Below are 15,901 nucleotides of genomic sequence, written 5' to 3' on the forward strand. Positions count from 1 at the left end.
GTTTTTAAAAACTATCCAGTGGTCAGGATTCTTTTTTTTGTTTTGTTTTTTGTTTACACTATTATAGATGTCAGAGGTCAGAAATCTTTCTCACTATACTTTGTGTTTGGTTTATATAGTTGTGCCGAAAGTCCTGAAAACATTTCAGTGTAAATAGCTATTAAGGGTCTTCTAGGGGGGAGAGAACAGCTTCTGATCCAGCCACCAGGCTCCTCAAAAATGTTCCTTCTGTGCCATTGATCCGGTGGGGTGGGGGTGGGGGTTGGTAATAATTCAGCTGTGCTGACACATGCTTCTGGTGGGACATACAGCCACTCCACATCCACCGTTGAAGGAAAGAAGAAAAGGATAGGGACTTGACATGCTCAGGTGACAAATTTTGTTGTTGGTTCGATAATAAGTTGGATTCCATGTTTCATTGTATCTCTGTACTGAACCACTAAGCTCAACATAGACCAGCCAGGTCAGTTGTAATTACAAACATTAACTACTGGGAATTCTCAGTCTGTTCCTCTTTGGAACTCTGTTATCGCCCAGGCTCCCCACCTTGGTAAAATGGAAATTTTTTTTTTAAGGAACTAGTGAAATATGGGATACATGTTCTTCAGAACTACAGCTTGAAATGTTTTCTTCAATAAAACTTTCTACAATTAGCCCTTCATTAAACACAGAATCTCAGATGATTTAAATTTCTTTTCCATGTCAACCATAGTTCTCTCTCTATAGGTCTGTTTTGAATATGGCTGGGCATCTAGACACTACTCAAAGAGGTAACTATTTCTGTCATGCCACAGCAAATCAGTCATGGTGAGTTCTTAGATCCATAGGACGTGAGAGTTGGAGGGGATCTTGGAGGTTGAGGTCCCGCTTCTCCTTTTACAGATGAGAGAACCCAGACCATGGAAAATGAAATTATTTCCTTCAGGTCATGGAACTATAGTTTTTTAATGTTGAGGCTGTGTACCTCCACCACCGACCATGACGTCCATTATTAAATTGAGAAGGTGCTCAGGGAATAAGGACTACCTTGAAAATTTCTGGAATAAAACATGGTGTCTGCAAGGACTAAATATAAGTGAGTTCTTAATTTTTCCCTACTTTTTATCTGCTCTGCTGGTGTAGACAAGAGTTAACTGGGTAGGATACGTTATTAAGCATGGAAAAGAATCTAACAATTGTCAATAAAATTTAACCAAAACCTTAATTTTATATGCCTGCACCTAAGAAAATACTGGTAGCCCCATTTTTAATGAAACCAAACCTTTTCTAAAACTTATGAAATTACCACTTAAGCACGTTTTCAGTCTTTTATTTTTCATACCAAATATTTTGTCACACATAAGGAGGCTGCAGTAACAAGTGTTTGCTGAGCACAGAAGAAAATGTGGGCAGCAGTGAGAGGAAGCTCTTGTTTTGGAATAGGCCTTGTTTTTCTTGGATGCTTTTGCTTAAAATCCAACAGCCAAATGAGGAAACTGTAAAAGCAAAGCAAACATTTTTATTAAAGATAAACCCTCTGCTCTTAACATGTGCACCCATATTGATTCTGGCTTGATCTTTTGAATTTATGTGACCAACATGCCTCATCACAGCCCTTGGAGGTTCTCTCCTAACATCTGAACTGGAAGAGCTCCTAGACAGACAGACCTCATTCTGTATAGCTCTTTATGGATCATTGCTAAATAGTCACCTGGCTTTATTTGAAGACCTCCAGTGATAATGGACTTACTATCATTTAAAGGAGTTCATTCCATTTTTCAGACAGTTCAAATTGTTAATTTATACCACCTCACCCACTAGGCCTAGGTACATTCTTTGGAGAAGCATAGAAAAAAATTTTTTTTTCTTCTACATGACAGTTTTCTAGGCGTTTGAAGATTGTTCTTGGGTCTCCTTTGGGTCTTCTCTTCTGCAAGTTGACTATAGCCTGAATTCTTCAGTTTTGCCTTGTTACAACATCACTGCTCACTGAGTTGTTTGGATCACAGAATTCTAGAACTGGAACTCAGAGTAGCTAACGTGTGAGGTGTTTTCTATGGATCAGTTTGCTAACATTTCACGGACATTCTCTCCTTTAAATCCTTCCACCAACCTAGTGAGACATTGCTATCATTATCTTCATCTCGGAGATGGGGAAACGGAAGCTCTGAGAGACCACAGAGTTAGAGGTGGCAGGACCCAGATCGGTCTGAGCCCAGAATGTGGAATTGGACCTCATTTTATGAAGGAGGAAACAGAGCCCCAAGGAAGCAGTGACTTGCCTGAGGGCACCAGCCTACCAGAGATGAGCTAAAACTAGAATTCAGATCCGTCTTCCAGAACAATGCTCTGCACTGGGCCTCTCCCAGAGGGAAGGAGTCATTGGCAGGCTCCTCATCTGTTTTCCCACTTTGCTTCCAGAGTGAGCTCTCATTTTGATTGAACAAGCGTATGTTGGACTCTCACTGTATGTCTGAACATTTATTTTCAATCAGAAGCAGGAGTGACAAGACTCAGTTTTGAGAATTTTGCATAAAACAGCAGGAGGCACTCTTCACACATTTTGTCATGTTTTTGTGCCAAAACAGTGGTGGTGTTTCTATTTCTTGGCAATCACATTATTTTAAAAAGAAACTGCAAATAGTTATTCAGAAGCCAATGGAGGATCTTCAGCACATTGCAGTCATCCCATGTGCTTCATCTTATCATTGTACTCAACTCTAAAACATTCATTTTATTGCATAATTTCCCCCATGGAAACCTTTGGGAGCTTCCAGTTGCCTGAAGGATGCTTCAGGGGACTCTAGCCCATCTTTCATCCTTCTCTTTACCCCCTCTGCTGAGCTAGGTTGCTTCATGCCTCTCCTTTTCTCACTCTCAACATTCCCCTCACGATGCCTTCTGCTACTTAATCGCTGTGAGCACTCGGTCAGTCCTGGCTCCACTCTGAGCATCCATCTAATGAGGGGATTAGACTTGCTGGCCTCTGTGGTCCTCTGGCTCTTGCATTCAGGATTCTAGCTCCTGAACGTCAGACTATTTGCCCACTTTGAGAAGTGTGGCAAGAGACAGTTCTCTTATCCCTGGCTCTCAATGGCTTTGAGGCATCAGGGAAATGGTAACCTTTACCTCTATCCTCCCCGCCGCGCACACACACATGTACGTCATGGAGCTGCTCCTCCTTGCATGCTCTTTACTTCATTTTCATTTGTTTTTATTTTACTCTCATAAACACCAAGTTAATATATATGCCCAGGTAGCTTTTTAAGTTCACACACTCAAAATCTATGACATTAATAGGTTAAAAAATCTTACCTCCCAGATAGCTTGGTCATCAAAATATTTAACCACGTGAGGTGCTCTCCATATTTTGAGGTTTAAGAGTACACCTGTTTAAAGTCATAACTAAATGTTAAACATTTGGAACACAGCATTTGTTATCTCAAAATTAATCAAAATATCATATGTCAACTATGGTATCTCAACAGAAATCCTTTTTTCTTCCACAGCCAGGAACAGACAAATTGAAGCACTGTTCTTCCTGCACTAGCTTATTTAATTCCATAGGTACCTTTTAATAGGAACTGGCAAGAGCAATTACTTTGGAAAAATTAAGGTTATACTGAGATGTATAGGATAACCATGGATCTGACATGCTTCCCAGGACAGAATAGGATGGTCCCGTCAGACGAGGCTCCCACTTAAAAGCTTATCCGTTTAAAATGCATGGACTACCATGGAGAGTGAGTCAAGGTAGGCACACTTGTAGGCCCAATAAAGTCCTGCCAAGCGCAGCTCAAGATTCCACTTGTGTAGTTAGGAAAGTAGTTATAACAGTTTGCTTTTGTGCCTGTTCTTCTCACCTGTCCATCCTCTGTGCAGAGAGCGTGGCGCTATGCATTCCCCCAGTGCAAGGTCTGCCCAGTTTCCCAGGTACACGAAGGGAGAGCTTACCTTTCACATGAAGCAGGGAAATGCCATTCGTAGATTTATGTGTGTATTTTTAATGATGATTGGTCCCAATGTATTCAATAGTAAGATTAATGAGAAGGCACACGCATATTCATATTGTCTTTTATTGTGCATGCCTTTACCTGATATTGACAGGTATGGTGCAATTAGCTAGAATTCCTCAGAAATTATCTATATGGCCTACATGAATCTTCCAGATGAATTTTCATTAGTGAGGCTTACACATCACTAATGAAAATCCATTTAAATCCATAAATCCATATTGTACTTGTTATGAGTCATCACTGAACACATTTAGTCGTTTTTAACCGTTGCTAGGAACACTGACTTATACAACTGCTATAACGCAGAGAAGCTGTGTAGCTGTGGAAGTTGTTGGCCTGCTCTTCTGCACCCAGGCCTTCTGTGGTCTTGTGTCCGATTTTAAGAATTTCCCCTCTGAGGCTCTTTGCTTTCACTTCTAACATACCGGTGTGCCTTACCTCTTGGAACCAACTCCACCTCTAATCTGCTATTTCTAGTCTTCCTGAACTGGAAACCCAACAGCTATGCTTGATGGGATTGTTCCTTACACAGTATAGTCAGAACTCAGATAATGGGGTCTCCTGACAAGTAAAATGCTTGGCTTTCACAGGGCAATTTGGTGCTATTTTGGCAGCTTGGGGGCCACCTTCCCCTTCCATTGCCCAAATTTTTAAAAATTACTAGCTCCCTCATGTCCAAAGCAACATATAAGGAAAGATCATTGGTTTTAACTCTTAAAGGAATAATATAGTTGCCATTTCTGCTCTTCTCTTAAGTATAAGGAACCCCTCACCCCCAAGGCCTTTATAAGACATTGCAAGTCAGTGTCACTTTGGTAATACAGTGACTAATGGTGAATGATGGAAGAGCCCAGGTATAGGGTTGCCAGATGAAATACGAGATGCTCAGCTAATTCTGAATTTTAAAAAAAATGAGTACCTTATCCTTTCATTTGCTAAATCTAATAACCCTATTCGGGATAGAATGTAAACTTATGGAAGAAGGCTTTTTTTAAATTTGCTTTTTGTTTTTACTTTTATGTGTGTTTTTTTTCTTTTTTGTCTTATTTCTCTTTTGTGTTTTTTTTTTTTCTTTGTACATTCATCTCTTTTTAAATAATCACCTCATGTCAAAATCTGAGGCCAAATGGTATATTAAGGTCATTCTAGACAATCTCACTCTAAAATTAGCCGGGTAACTCCAAAAAGTACCTTCATATATATTTTAGGGCTGAAAGGAAGCCAAATGATTAGTTACCGTAATCTTTTCATTATACAGAGAAGCCAGCCAAGCCCACAGAAAGGAAAGTGGTGTGATGTCAGGCAACTTGCTAGTGTCTGCTTGTGCTATTTCATCTCTTGTTTGGCATCCACTTCCCACTCAGGGCACAATATATGAGCGTCTAACCAAGAAAAGCTGTTCACTTATAGAATAAAAGTCAACCTTTCTGAACAGAATGCATATTTTTGCCTGGTATGTAAGATTGGCAAATTAGTAACTCTTCAAGATTCTTTGCTGTTCTGTCATATTGCAGGAGCAAAAACATGCTTTGATCCTCTGTTTAACGAACCCCAATGGCTTTCCATCTTTCAGCGTGATCTGGCTCCTTGCTACCACTGTTTCCAGCCCCTTCCACTCTCCCCCTCACTCTATCCACATCAGTTATGCTGACCTCCTTGTTCTTGCCCAAACATACAAAGCATGTTTCTGCCTCAGGGCCTTTGCACTTGCTATTCCTTCTCATTGACTGCTTGTCTCCAATATAAGCATGCCATATGTCTCTTCTTCTCTCCATTCAGGTCTCTGCTTAAAAGTCAGCTTACTAGACAGGCCTTCCCTTCCCACCCTTCCAAAAGAACAGCCCACCCTCACACTGACTCTAGTTCCCTCACCTGATTTATTTATCTTCATATCATGTATTGCCATCTTCCATAGTATGCATTTATTTGTCTATTGATTATCAAATAGAATGTCAGCTCCATGCAGTCAGGGAATTGTTTTATTCATTGCTGTGTCCCCAGTGCCTAAGATTAGCATCTGGCTCATGGTAGATACTGAATAAATATTTGTTGAACCAAATAATATTATGGATGTCCTCAGGGAATATGAGGCAAGCGTTTCAGCTTCAGGATTTTCTTTGCCTTCTGTACAAAGTTGAGTGAAATCACCAGCCCTGGCCTTAAGGGGCTGCAATGCCACCACTCACTCCTGCTTATAACCTCAGGACAGTCTCTTTCTTTCCCTGGCCCTCAGAGTCCACCCCTATTGCAGGTGATCTCTGAGGGCCTTTCCATTTCTGAAATGATCTGATTCAGCATTTGTTTTTTAATCAAAGTATGAGCCCTTTGCCTCATGGGACAGGATAGGCTCATACACATCCAGCCATGGGGCTTATGCACTTGGACCCTGGGCCTGGGCGGTGGCAGGAGGGTGATCTTACACTGACCTGTCAAGAGACCAGATGTTAGACCCATGGCCATGGCCAAGCTCAGTGCCCCAGCGTTGATGAGCACCTGGTAGCCGATCCTAGAAATGACAAAGCAAAGGTGGTCATGTTCAGGTATCAGGCTGCAGAGGTCGTGAGGACAGAAAGCACTATTTGCATGAGTAGTGACACCGTCAGGAGGGGCCATCAGGAAAACAAGTGTCCTCTTCTTGGTGGTGCATTTCCCTGTCATTTTCCTGCAAAGTTATGCAGGCATGAAGGAGGGGAAGTGGGGATTCCAAGATCCCCTCTGGTTTACTTTAATCCTTGGAACCCATGGATAATGAACTAGACCAGGAGTTAGAAAAACTAATTTCAAGTCCCAGTTCTGTCACTAGCTGCATGACCCTGAGAAAGTCATTTAACTTCTCAGAGCCCAGAGTTTCCTCATTCAGCAATTAAAGATCAAGTCAAGGAGAGGGACAGTTTGGCTATCAGCTCCATCTCCCGTGGCCACCCCCCTTGAACATACTTCCCTGTTCGCTGTCCTTCAATGCAAACCCAAGACTTCACTTTAAAGAATTAAGTGGCCCTGGGAGGATATTTGCATGACCTTGCAGTAGGCAAAGATTTCTTAAACAGGACGTACAAGAGCTAAACATAAAGAGAACAATGATAAATTGGACTATATTAAAATTAAGAATTGTTCATCAAAAGACACTATTAAGAAAGTGAAAGGTAACCCACAAAGTGGAAGAAGGTATTCACAATACATATATCTGACAAAGGATCTATATTCAAAACATATAAAGAATTCCTACAAATCAATAAGAAAAAGACAAAATGACAATAGAAAAATGGGCAAAAGAACTTGAATAGACATTTCAAAAGAAAAGTTACTCAGATGTCCTAAAAGCACATGGAAAGTGCTCCACTTAGTCATTAGGGAAATTAAAATTCAAACAATAAGTTTGATGTTTACGTCGCTAACATATAAAGGAAGGAAAATATGGAGTGTTAGAAAATATATGGGATAAAGGGAACTCTCAAGTATAGATTGGTGCAAACCACAGTGGAAAACTGGCAATATCCACTAAAGTGGGTGTACGAATACTGTAGGATCCAAGAATTCTACTTCTAGGCATATATTTCCTAGAAGTGCCATCCATTTGTTCCTCCAGAAAAGTGTTAGAATGTATATAGCAGCAATACGAGCATGTTCATAATAGCTCCAAACTGGAAACTAACCAAATGATCATCAACAATGGATCGATAAATTATGCTGTATTCACACAATGGAACACTTGTTTTAACTATGTTTTTTTAGACTCTGTAATTTGTCTACTTGATACTCATTTTTCAATCACAGTTTATATTCAATATTATTTTATATTAGTTTCAGATGTACAGCATAGTGATTGGACAATCATATACTTTACAAAGTGATCCCCCTGATATTAGAATTTGCATTTCTAACCAATTCCCAAGTGATGCTGATGCTGTTGAACACCACTGCTCCAGGAGTGCCACAGAATCACAGAATTTGGGATCTAGAACAACAAGTGGTCCAGATTATCCAGGCTGGCAGCCCATGAGAAGAGTCTGGCCCACATGATTTTTCTAATGATTTTGAATCTTTTGCCAATGCTTTGGGAGAGTACCTAGCATTTTCCTGCGTTAATTTATTAAATCCTCTTAACCACATAGCTCCTGGCTTCAGGCAGCCTCCAACAACCCTGTGAGAGGAGGTATTGTCGTTATCTTCATGTACAATTGGGTGACTGAAGCTGAGAAGTTAGATAGCATGCCCAGCTAGTAAGAGGTCAAGACAAGGCTGACTCTACTGCACACCCTTCACTATGACCTATACCATCAGATGTTGGAAAATGGACTCAACTGGCTTGGGCCTGATTGCCTTGCTGTGTCTGCTTTTGGGGGACTTCAGGACTATCTGCCTTTGCCTTGCACCTAAGCTGCCCTCTTTGGAAAGAAGTGACCTGGAGATGTGATGATTTCACACAAATTAGGAGCTGGGCAGGATTTCTGAATAAATTGGTCAACAAATATTCACTGTGGGCTGCTGAGTGCCAGGCCCTGAATGCATGCACTCCGGCTAAGGCCTCTGGGCACAGTTCTTCCTGAGTTAGGTGGGGGTATTAAGAGGGTGAGGCAAGTGACTCACATGGAACTATTGGTCCAGCTTGCCTCAAGCGTCATCAGCACGATGTAGGTGATCCCTCCAAGCAGACCTGGCAAGCCAAAGGTATAGTGCACACCGCAAGTGTCGTGGATCCCCAGCATGCGGTTTAAACACACCTGGGGACAAACGTCATTATAAGCGAATGTACAGGTGAGACTGGCATTCCCTGCCCACCTTTTCACAGATCCTTGTCATCCAGGGCCACCACAAAGGGGTAGGCTTTAGGGCTCACGTAAAGAAGCACTTCTCGGATTTGAACATGCACTCACATCACCTGGGGAGCTTGTTAAACTGAAGAGTCAGATTTAGTGGTTCTGGGGCCAAAGAGTCTGCATTTCCAACAAAGTCCCAGGGAATGCCAGCGTGGCCTGCTGGCCCACAGACTGCACTTTGAGAAGCAAAAATCTAGCCCAGATCTTACTCACATTTTGGGCTACAATTCTGTGGTATGAGGGGGGCTGTCCTGTGCATTGTGGGATGTTTAGCATCATCCTTGGCCTGTACCCTCCAGATGCCAATAGCACCCTCAACCCAGTGTGTCAACCAAGAATGTCTCCATTTATCATCAAATGTCCCTGGGAGGTGATTGAGACCTACTGGTCTAGCCTACCCAACTTCACTGCGATCCCAAAGACCACATGGTTGATTAGAAGAAAAATCAGAAGAAAAGAATCTGACCACACCTTCAGACTCCCATTCAGTGCTCCTCCACCTCACCACTTAGCCTCCCAGATGGCCATGAGCCAACAGATGTCGATACAAATGAGAATTTGATCAGGCTAGTTCCTATCTTAGAATCCTCATTGTCTTCCAACTAAAACTCCAGACTCCTCGACTAGCGCAGCAGATGTACCTGAGCTACTGCCATCACTCAAGACTCTGGTCCCACCACTCTCTCTAATACTTCAGTCATTAGAACGTCCTTCTGTTTCCTGGCTGGGCCATATGCTCTTCTCACTGTTGAGCCTTTGAACACAGTTTCTTCTTCCTGGAATGCATTTCCCACTCCTTTGCCTGACTGATATTATTTCTGTCAATGCTCAGCTGAGACATCCTCTGCTCTGGGAAGAATTTCCTGACCCATCTCAAGTTGGCTTAGATATGCTCCTGGAGCAGTTATCACACTGAGTTATGCTTATTTGTCCATTTTCTTCACTACACTATAGCTTGGGAAGTAGGATAAATGTTAAAACATATGTGATGAGCCCTGGCTTGTGTGGCTGAGTGGATTGAGTGCCATCCTGTGAACCCAAAGATCACCTGTTTGATTCCCAGTCAGGGCACATGCCTGGATTTCAGGTTGGGTCCCCAGCTGGGAACATGGGAGAGGCAACCAATTAATGTATCTGTATCTCTTGCACAGGAAAACTCTAACTCCAAAAAACCTCCGCTGCCTTGCGGCATACCTCTTCTGGGGAAAGGCTAAGGGAGTAAACCCCAACAGAAAATCCGGAGCCGGAGTCCCTAAGGCGGTTTGACGTTGTAGTCAACACCGGCAACTCCTGCGGCGCACCTGAAGCCAAGCTGTATTGACTCCGTCTTTCCCTTGGACCCTTCAGCTGCGAAGAGAGGGGGGGGTCTGCTGCATGGGCAACAGCAGACCCTACATATCACCCTGCCCAGGCTCTGTAGCTTCAGCTCCACTGGAGAGGATACTCCAGCGTCATCGCAAGATGTCGATTCAACACGGGAGGAGACAGATACCGTGTCACTCCCGAGTCGGACTGCACAGCCATTCTCGGCGGTGCAGATAGACTCTTAAGAAGCTACACCATCGTCTCTCGAGACGGACGGCTGCCGAGAGAGAGAGATCTCTTGCACATCAATGTTTCTCTCCCTCTCTTTCTCCCTTCCCTTCTCTCTAAAAATAAATAAAAGTCTTTTTTAAAAAAACATATGTGATGAATGAATGAATGAGAAAATGAATTAACCATCTTTTAAATTTTTTTAATTCTCACCCAAGGTCATACTTATTGATTTAGAGAGAGGAGAAAGGAGGGAGAGAGAGAAGGAGAGAAACATGAATGCAAGAGAGAGACATCAATCGGTTGCCTCTTGTACTCACCCTAATGGGGGACTGAACCTGCAACCTAGACATGTGCCCTGACCAGGAATCAAACCTGCAACCTTTTGATTTATGGAACAATGCTCCAACCAACTGAGCCACATCGGTCAGGGCTTGAATCATCTTTGAATCATTCCCCCAGTAATAGAATCAAGGAAATTGAAACACAGAGAAAACAATGGACTCTGAGCCTGATGATAAGATGCACATTTTTAAAAAAGATTTTATTTATTTATTTTTAGAGAGAGGGAAAGGGAGGGAAGAGGGAGGGAGAGAAACATCAATGTGTAGTTGCCTCTCGTGTGCCCCCAACTGGGGACCCAGCCTGCAACCCAGGCATGTGCCCTGACTGGGAATCAAGCCAGTGACCCTTTGATTCACAGGCCAGCACTCAATCCACCGAGCCACACCAGCCAGGGCAACTTATGCATTTTTTGCTCTGTGCACTATCCCCTTTAATTATAGGGCCTCAAAGCCAGAAGAGGTAAAAGGCATCTGTTCTCATTCCAAAGATGAAAAGCAGACTGCCCCATCTTTGCTCATATCAAACTGTTGAAAGTTCTTCCTGGAGTTGAAACTGCCTCCCTGAATATCCACTGTCAATAAAATTTAGCTTCCTGTGCCACCCAAAAGTGTATTCCTTTATTCTCCACCAAGCCTTCAAACCCACAAAGATTTGTTGTTCCTAAATATTTTTGTTAGAAGTGTGTCATAACAAATAAGCTATAATAAAGTATTTTGGTATTATATGTGCCTGTTGAATATTGCAGGAAGAAAAGTCCATCCACTTAGAAGAAGAACTAAACATACAGAAGTGGATATGACCTGGATTACCAACCCAGCATCTTTCTTCCGGGTGCTGCCCTCCCCACCCCCATTCTCATGGTTCATGGGCAGCAACCATATATGTACGATATGCCCCACCTCCAGCCCCAGCCAAAGATGGGTATATGATCTAAGTTAGACCAATGAGCCCCTTCTTCAAAGGACTTGGAATTGGGGCCAAGGGATGCTACCTAGCTGCTTTCCTGAAGAGAGAGACTACATTCCACCATGTGGAATAGCAGTAGGAGAACAGAAAGGAAGTCTACAGAGTGAGAATAAAACAGATATTCAGGTAAAACAAAGATCAGGGACTTCTTGGGCTCCCCACGACCTTCTCATCCCTGGTGCCAGCATTCCTGTCTTTGGGTTCCGTGACATCCCAGGATCCTTATTACAAATTCTCCCTTATGTCTGAGCAAGCTTGACTGGGTTCTGTTACTTGCTCCCCAGATCCTAACAAATTCACCATCTAACCAGGGTGGGTCCCTCACCCAATCTTTGAAGCCAAACTGAGAGGGTGCCAACACCTGTCTAATGCAGCCCGTGGCACCATATGGTGGCCCACCATGGTTCCAGGGTCCTTCTGGTCTAAGATAAAGCAGAGGGTGTTTGTTGCCCAGCTCCTTACCGGCAGGCATTTGGCTCCCCCGATGGAGATCAGCCCAGCCATAAGGCCCAGCACCATGGCAAGCCAAGGGGTATTAATCAGGTGACCCGGGGCACCCACAGCCACACCTCCTGCCAGCACTGCATTGTGGATATGAGCCTGCAAAGAAATAGCTTGTGGGTGAATGAAGCGAGGCACACAGAAGATAGCACCTTGCCCAGAGTTCTTCATCAAGCTGGTAGTAAGGCAACCTTGTAATGTGCTCCCTGCTTCACTGATCCTGAAACCATCCACTCCCCTCCGTTGAGACTCCCTGGCCTTTATTGGTGGTTTTCTCTCACCCGGCTTCTCAGGCTCAGGGAGTAGTCACCCTGATTGGGAGGCATTTAGGGAATCAGCTTGAAAGTACAGTTACTCAGCATTCGGCCACCTTCACACTCCTTAGTGTCGTGTGCTTGGGTACTGGACAACCTAACCTGGTGCTTTGGCTTTTCACCAGAAGAATGGGGTTTTGATTTTACCTGCTTAATACAACTTATTGTAAGAATTAAATGAGTTACCACACATAAAACCTTTAACCCAGTGCCTGGCATAGAATGCAAGTAAATGTTCAATACGTAAAAGCCATTGTTATTGTTCTTATTATTTTTATTGGAAGTATTGGCTTCTTGGTGCCTATTCCACCCTGTAGGACTGGACCTAACAAACTGAGTCCAAGTCACATCTCTGCTATGTCCTTCATTCCTCCAGGACTGGGTCTTGCCTTCTCTTACACTTGTCACCCCTGCCCTGCTCAACTGTAGCCAGGTCTAGGACCAGCTTCTGGGTTTCCCTAACCTGATGGCCAAATCTGCCTCCCTGGATGACCCCACCTTGTCACAATGGCGCTCACTTGTGGGGACACCTTCCTCCCCTTAGTACTGTTAACCTGCCATCTATGGACACATTCTCTCCACTTCAGGCCCCACTATCTGTTTAGACTTTTCCCTACCACCTCTGGCCGGCTGACCCCATGCCCTGATCACCATGGGAACTTGTTTTGCCTTTAGCTCTACACTTTTGCCACCTCCCCCCACCAAAAACTCACACATGATCTCCCGGCTCCATTGATAATAGTGGAAGGGACACAGAAACTGGTGACTCTCAAACCAGTAGGAAAAAATTAGCAGCAAAGGACAAATGTAATTAAATCTTGAATCAGGGGGTCTGCGAGTCAGAGTCAACAGTCTTAGCACACTGACAAGTCAGAAAGGGATATTCCGCAGCTCAGCACAAATACCTCTGAGATCAAAGAGGGAAGATATTTACACCAAACACAGAGAAATGGAAAAATGTAGCTAGACAGCCCACCAAACAAGTTAGGGAAACTTCAAAGAAGAGCTGGAGACAGGCCTATAACCAGATCACCCTTAGTTAGTTACTACCCTCAGTTAATTTAATCACATTAGATTTTAACTCCAGAGTATCCAGCATGGAAAGGTGGAGAAGAAGGGGGAGGGGGAAAGGGGAGAGCTACTACTCGCATTAGTATAAAACCAACTTGCTTGTCTGCTTCTGGACACACACACGCATGTCCCTGATATGGCTGTGTGCCCAGCTCTGCAGACCTGTGAGGAAACCATGCCTCGTCGACTGCTTAAGTCCTGCGTCCCGGTGTTTTATTGTGAACATTTCTCATAATAGCAGCTAATGTTTGCCCAGCACTTATTCCATATGAAGCACTTTACATACAAAATTTAAGCGGCTTAACCAAGGCCATGTACCAAGGTTTACATACTTCTTTACTCCTGATTTTCATCATTCCAATCTTGAAAATTTCTTGGGTTAAGCAGAAAGGTTGACTAATTCTATTTTAGTTTTTCTCTGCTGACTCTTGCTCATGGTGCCTGGCTTTAGTAACCAACAGAGAGGGGTTCAAAACTAGGTCTGTTAGATGTCAATGCTGATGACTAAATTATTGCCCCCACCTCCGCCAGTAAGCCTTTGATCATTGGACACTCTCCTAAGTTCCAGTGCCCATTTTACAACCCAGCGCTCTTCTCTGTGCTCCACGACACGGGAGAAAAGGCCCCATCACCAAGCTTGCTCTCTCACAAACGATGGGGCTGGGGCTGCGGGGAGAGGGCGCGGATATGTGTGTCAGGCCCAGAAGACCCAAGTGCTGCCCACAGAGCAGCCCCCCTCCTCACCATGCTGATCTTCCCTTGGGGGTGAGCCAAGGCTGAGGTGGAGATGGCCGTTACTGCGCTGACTGCAAGAGCGTAGTAGGTGTTGAACACAGCATTCTTCCTTTCATTCGGTTGTTCCAGGAGAGCAGAGTTGAAACTCGGCCAGAACATCCACAAGAAGAGGGTACCTGGGGGCCAGAGAAGGTCATTGTCCAGAACCAGCACTCCTGATCCAAAACCTGAACCTCTGCGGACGTCAGACAGGAGAATCCTGGGGCTGGCAGATCTCAGCTTCATCACTCTCTAGCTATGTGATGTTGGGCAAGTTATGTTCTTTCTGAAATCTAAAGTTGGTGGGGTCCAGCTAACATACTTCACAGGCAAGGAAACTCAGGCCCTGAGATTTGAGATCACTAAACCCCAGGCCTCCTTGTTAAGGGGTGGAAAAAAGGGGTCCCCAAAATTCCCACAGCTCATGGTTTGGGGAATGGGGGGATGGGACTCAGTGGCTCACAGCCATTTTTCCTAAGAAATACCTTTGCATGTCTATGGCCAATAAGCTAGTGTCTTAGTTATGCTAATGACCACAACCTTCCAAGGCGCCAAGGAGATGGGAGGGGGTTTGGCCATAGAATGGTGACAAAAGAGCTTGTGGGGCCTGCGCAAGTTTCTGCTGTTGGCCAGAATTGGTTATCATACCCACTGCACCACAGGCCAAGGTTAGAAATTTAAAAATAAGGTGGCAGCCATTAAACTAAGGAAAACCATGCGGTTTGAAAGGAAGTAGAGGAGAACCATGCGGTTTAGAAAGGGCGTGGAGCCAGGCAGTCTGAAAGAAGGAAAGGGGGGCCATGTGCTGGGCTCGTATGGAAGCCGGCCTGCTGCTGCTTCCCCTGTGCCTGCTTCAGCAGACCCCAGGCCACCAAGGACTCCACTTTGCACACCTGGACTTTATGAACTTTCACATGTGGGAAGAACTCTGCTAAAACCTGGACTTTACCATGACCCAGTACAACATGGCACATGTTTTCCTGGACTAGTATAAGAAGGCTGATGACATCGTACCCCAGATCCTGAAAGAGAGAGCTGACAGATAACGGATGGGGAACTTCTGGGCATGGTTTTGGCTTCTAGCCTTTTGGGGAAAAAGGGAAGTGCTGGGTCCCATGGGAGAACAAATAGGACGCTGAGCTGAAGTGCTCACTTCCCTCCCCAGGTTGGAATATTATAAATAAAGACCTGTTTTCCTCAAAATTAATTGTTGGGTTTTACACCAAGGGACCACGTGAAAGAACACCCTTTTGCTCGGTAACATCCTGACCCCATCATCTTGTAATGGCCAAAAGCTTATTTCAAAAAATTAACTTGCTGCTTTCATTTCATCCCCATGGCCTGATACCCAGTTGCCAGCTGTCAAGCTCACTGGCTGATTTCCTCTAAGCCTCTCCCAGCGATCTGAGTTCATCATTTTCACCATAGCTTTTCAAAAGACACTATCATCACTCTTCTGTTCCCACCCCTCACCCTTCCTCCACTTTGGTGGTGGGGGGTTGGGATGGGGGGTGGAGTGGGTGGCAGAGGCTACTTTCTTCACTTGTCCAATTCCCTCCTTAAAGTTGAGGCCAAACAGGTTGGA

The 15,901-nt window shown here is 44.1% G+C and overlaps 1 protein-coding gene across 3 annotated transcripts in view; it reads right to left on the bottom strand.

Annotated features, from left to right (window-relative positions):
* Positions 1–1,293: 1,293 nt before the first annotated feature.
* The window catches only part of RHCE (Rh blood group CcEe antigens), a 30,982-nt gene continuing 16,374 nt past the window's right edge, over positions 1,294–15,901 (bottom strand). The window contains exons 5-10 of one of the 3 annotated variants that reach the window (XM_090268814.1): positions 14,287–14,453; positions 12,119–12,256; positions 8,583–8,716; positions 6,422–6,501; positions 3,295–3,368; positions 1,294–1,475 (exon numbers count right to left, since the gene is read on the bottom strand). In XM_090268814.1, the coding sequence (XP_090124940.1) occupies positions 1,449–1,475; positions 3,295–3,368; positions 6,422–6,501; positions 8,583–8,716; positions 12,119–12,256; positions 14,287–14,453 (620 nt within the window). In that variant the 3' untranslated portion in view covers positions 1,294–1,448. The remainder of the gene's footprint in view (positions 1,476–3,294; positions 3,369–6,421; positions 6,502–8,582; positions 8,717–12,118; positions 12,257–14,286; positions 14,454–15,901) is intronic. The other 2 variants (XM_090268813.1, XM_090268812.1) reach the window with 2 other exon arrangements.

Source organism: Furipterus horrens, unplaced genomic scaffold, assembly GCF_987537825.1.
Source record: "Furipterus horrens unplaced genomic scaffold, mFurHor1.1.pri manual_scaffold_3, whole genome shotgun sequence".
NCBI classification, from domain to species: Eukaryota; Metazoa; Chordata; class Mammalia; order Chiroptera; family Furipteridae; genus Furipterus; species Furipterus horrens.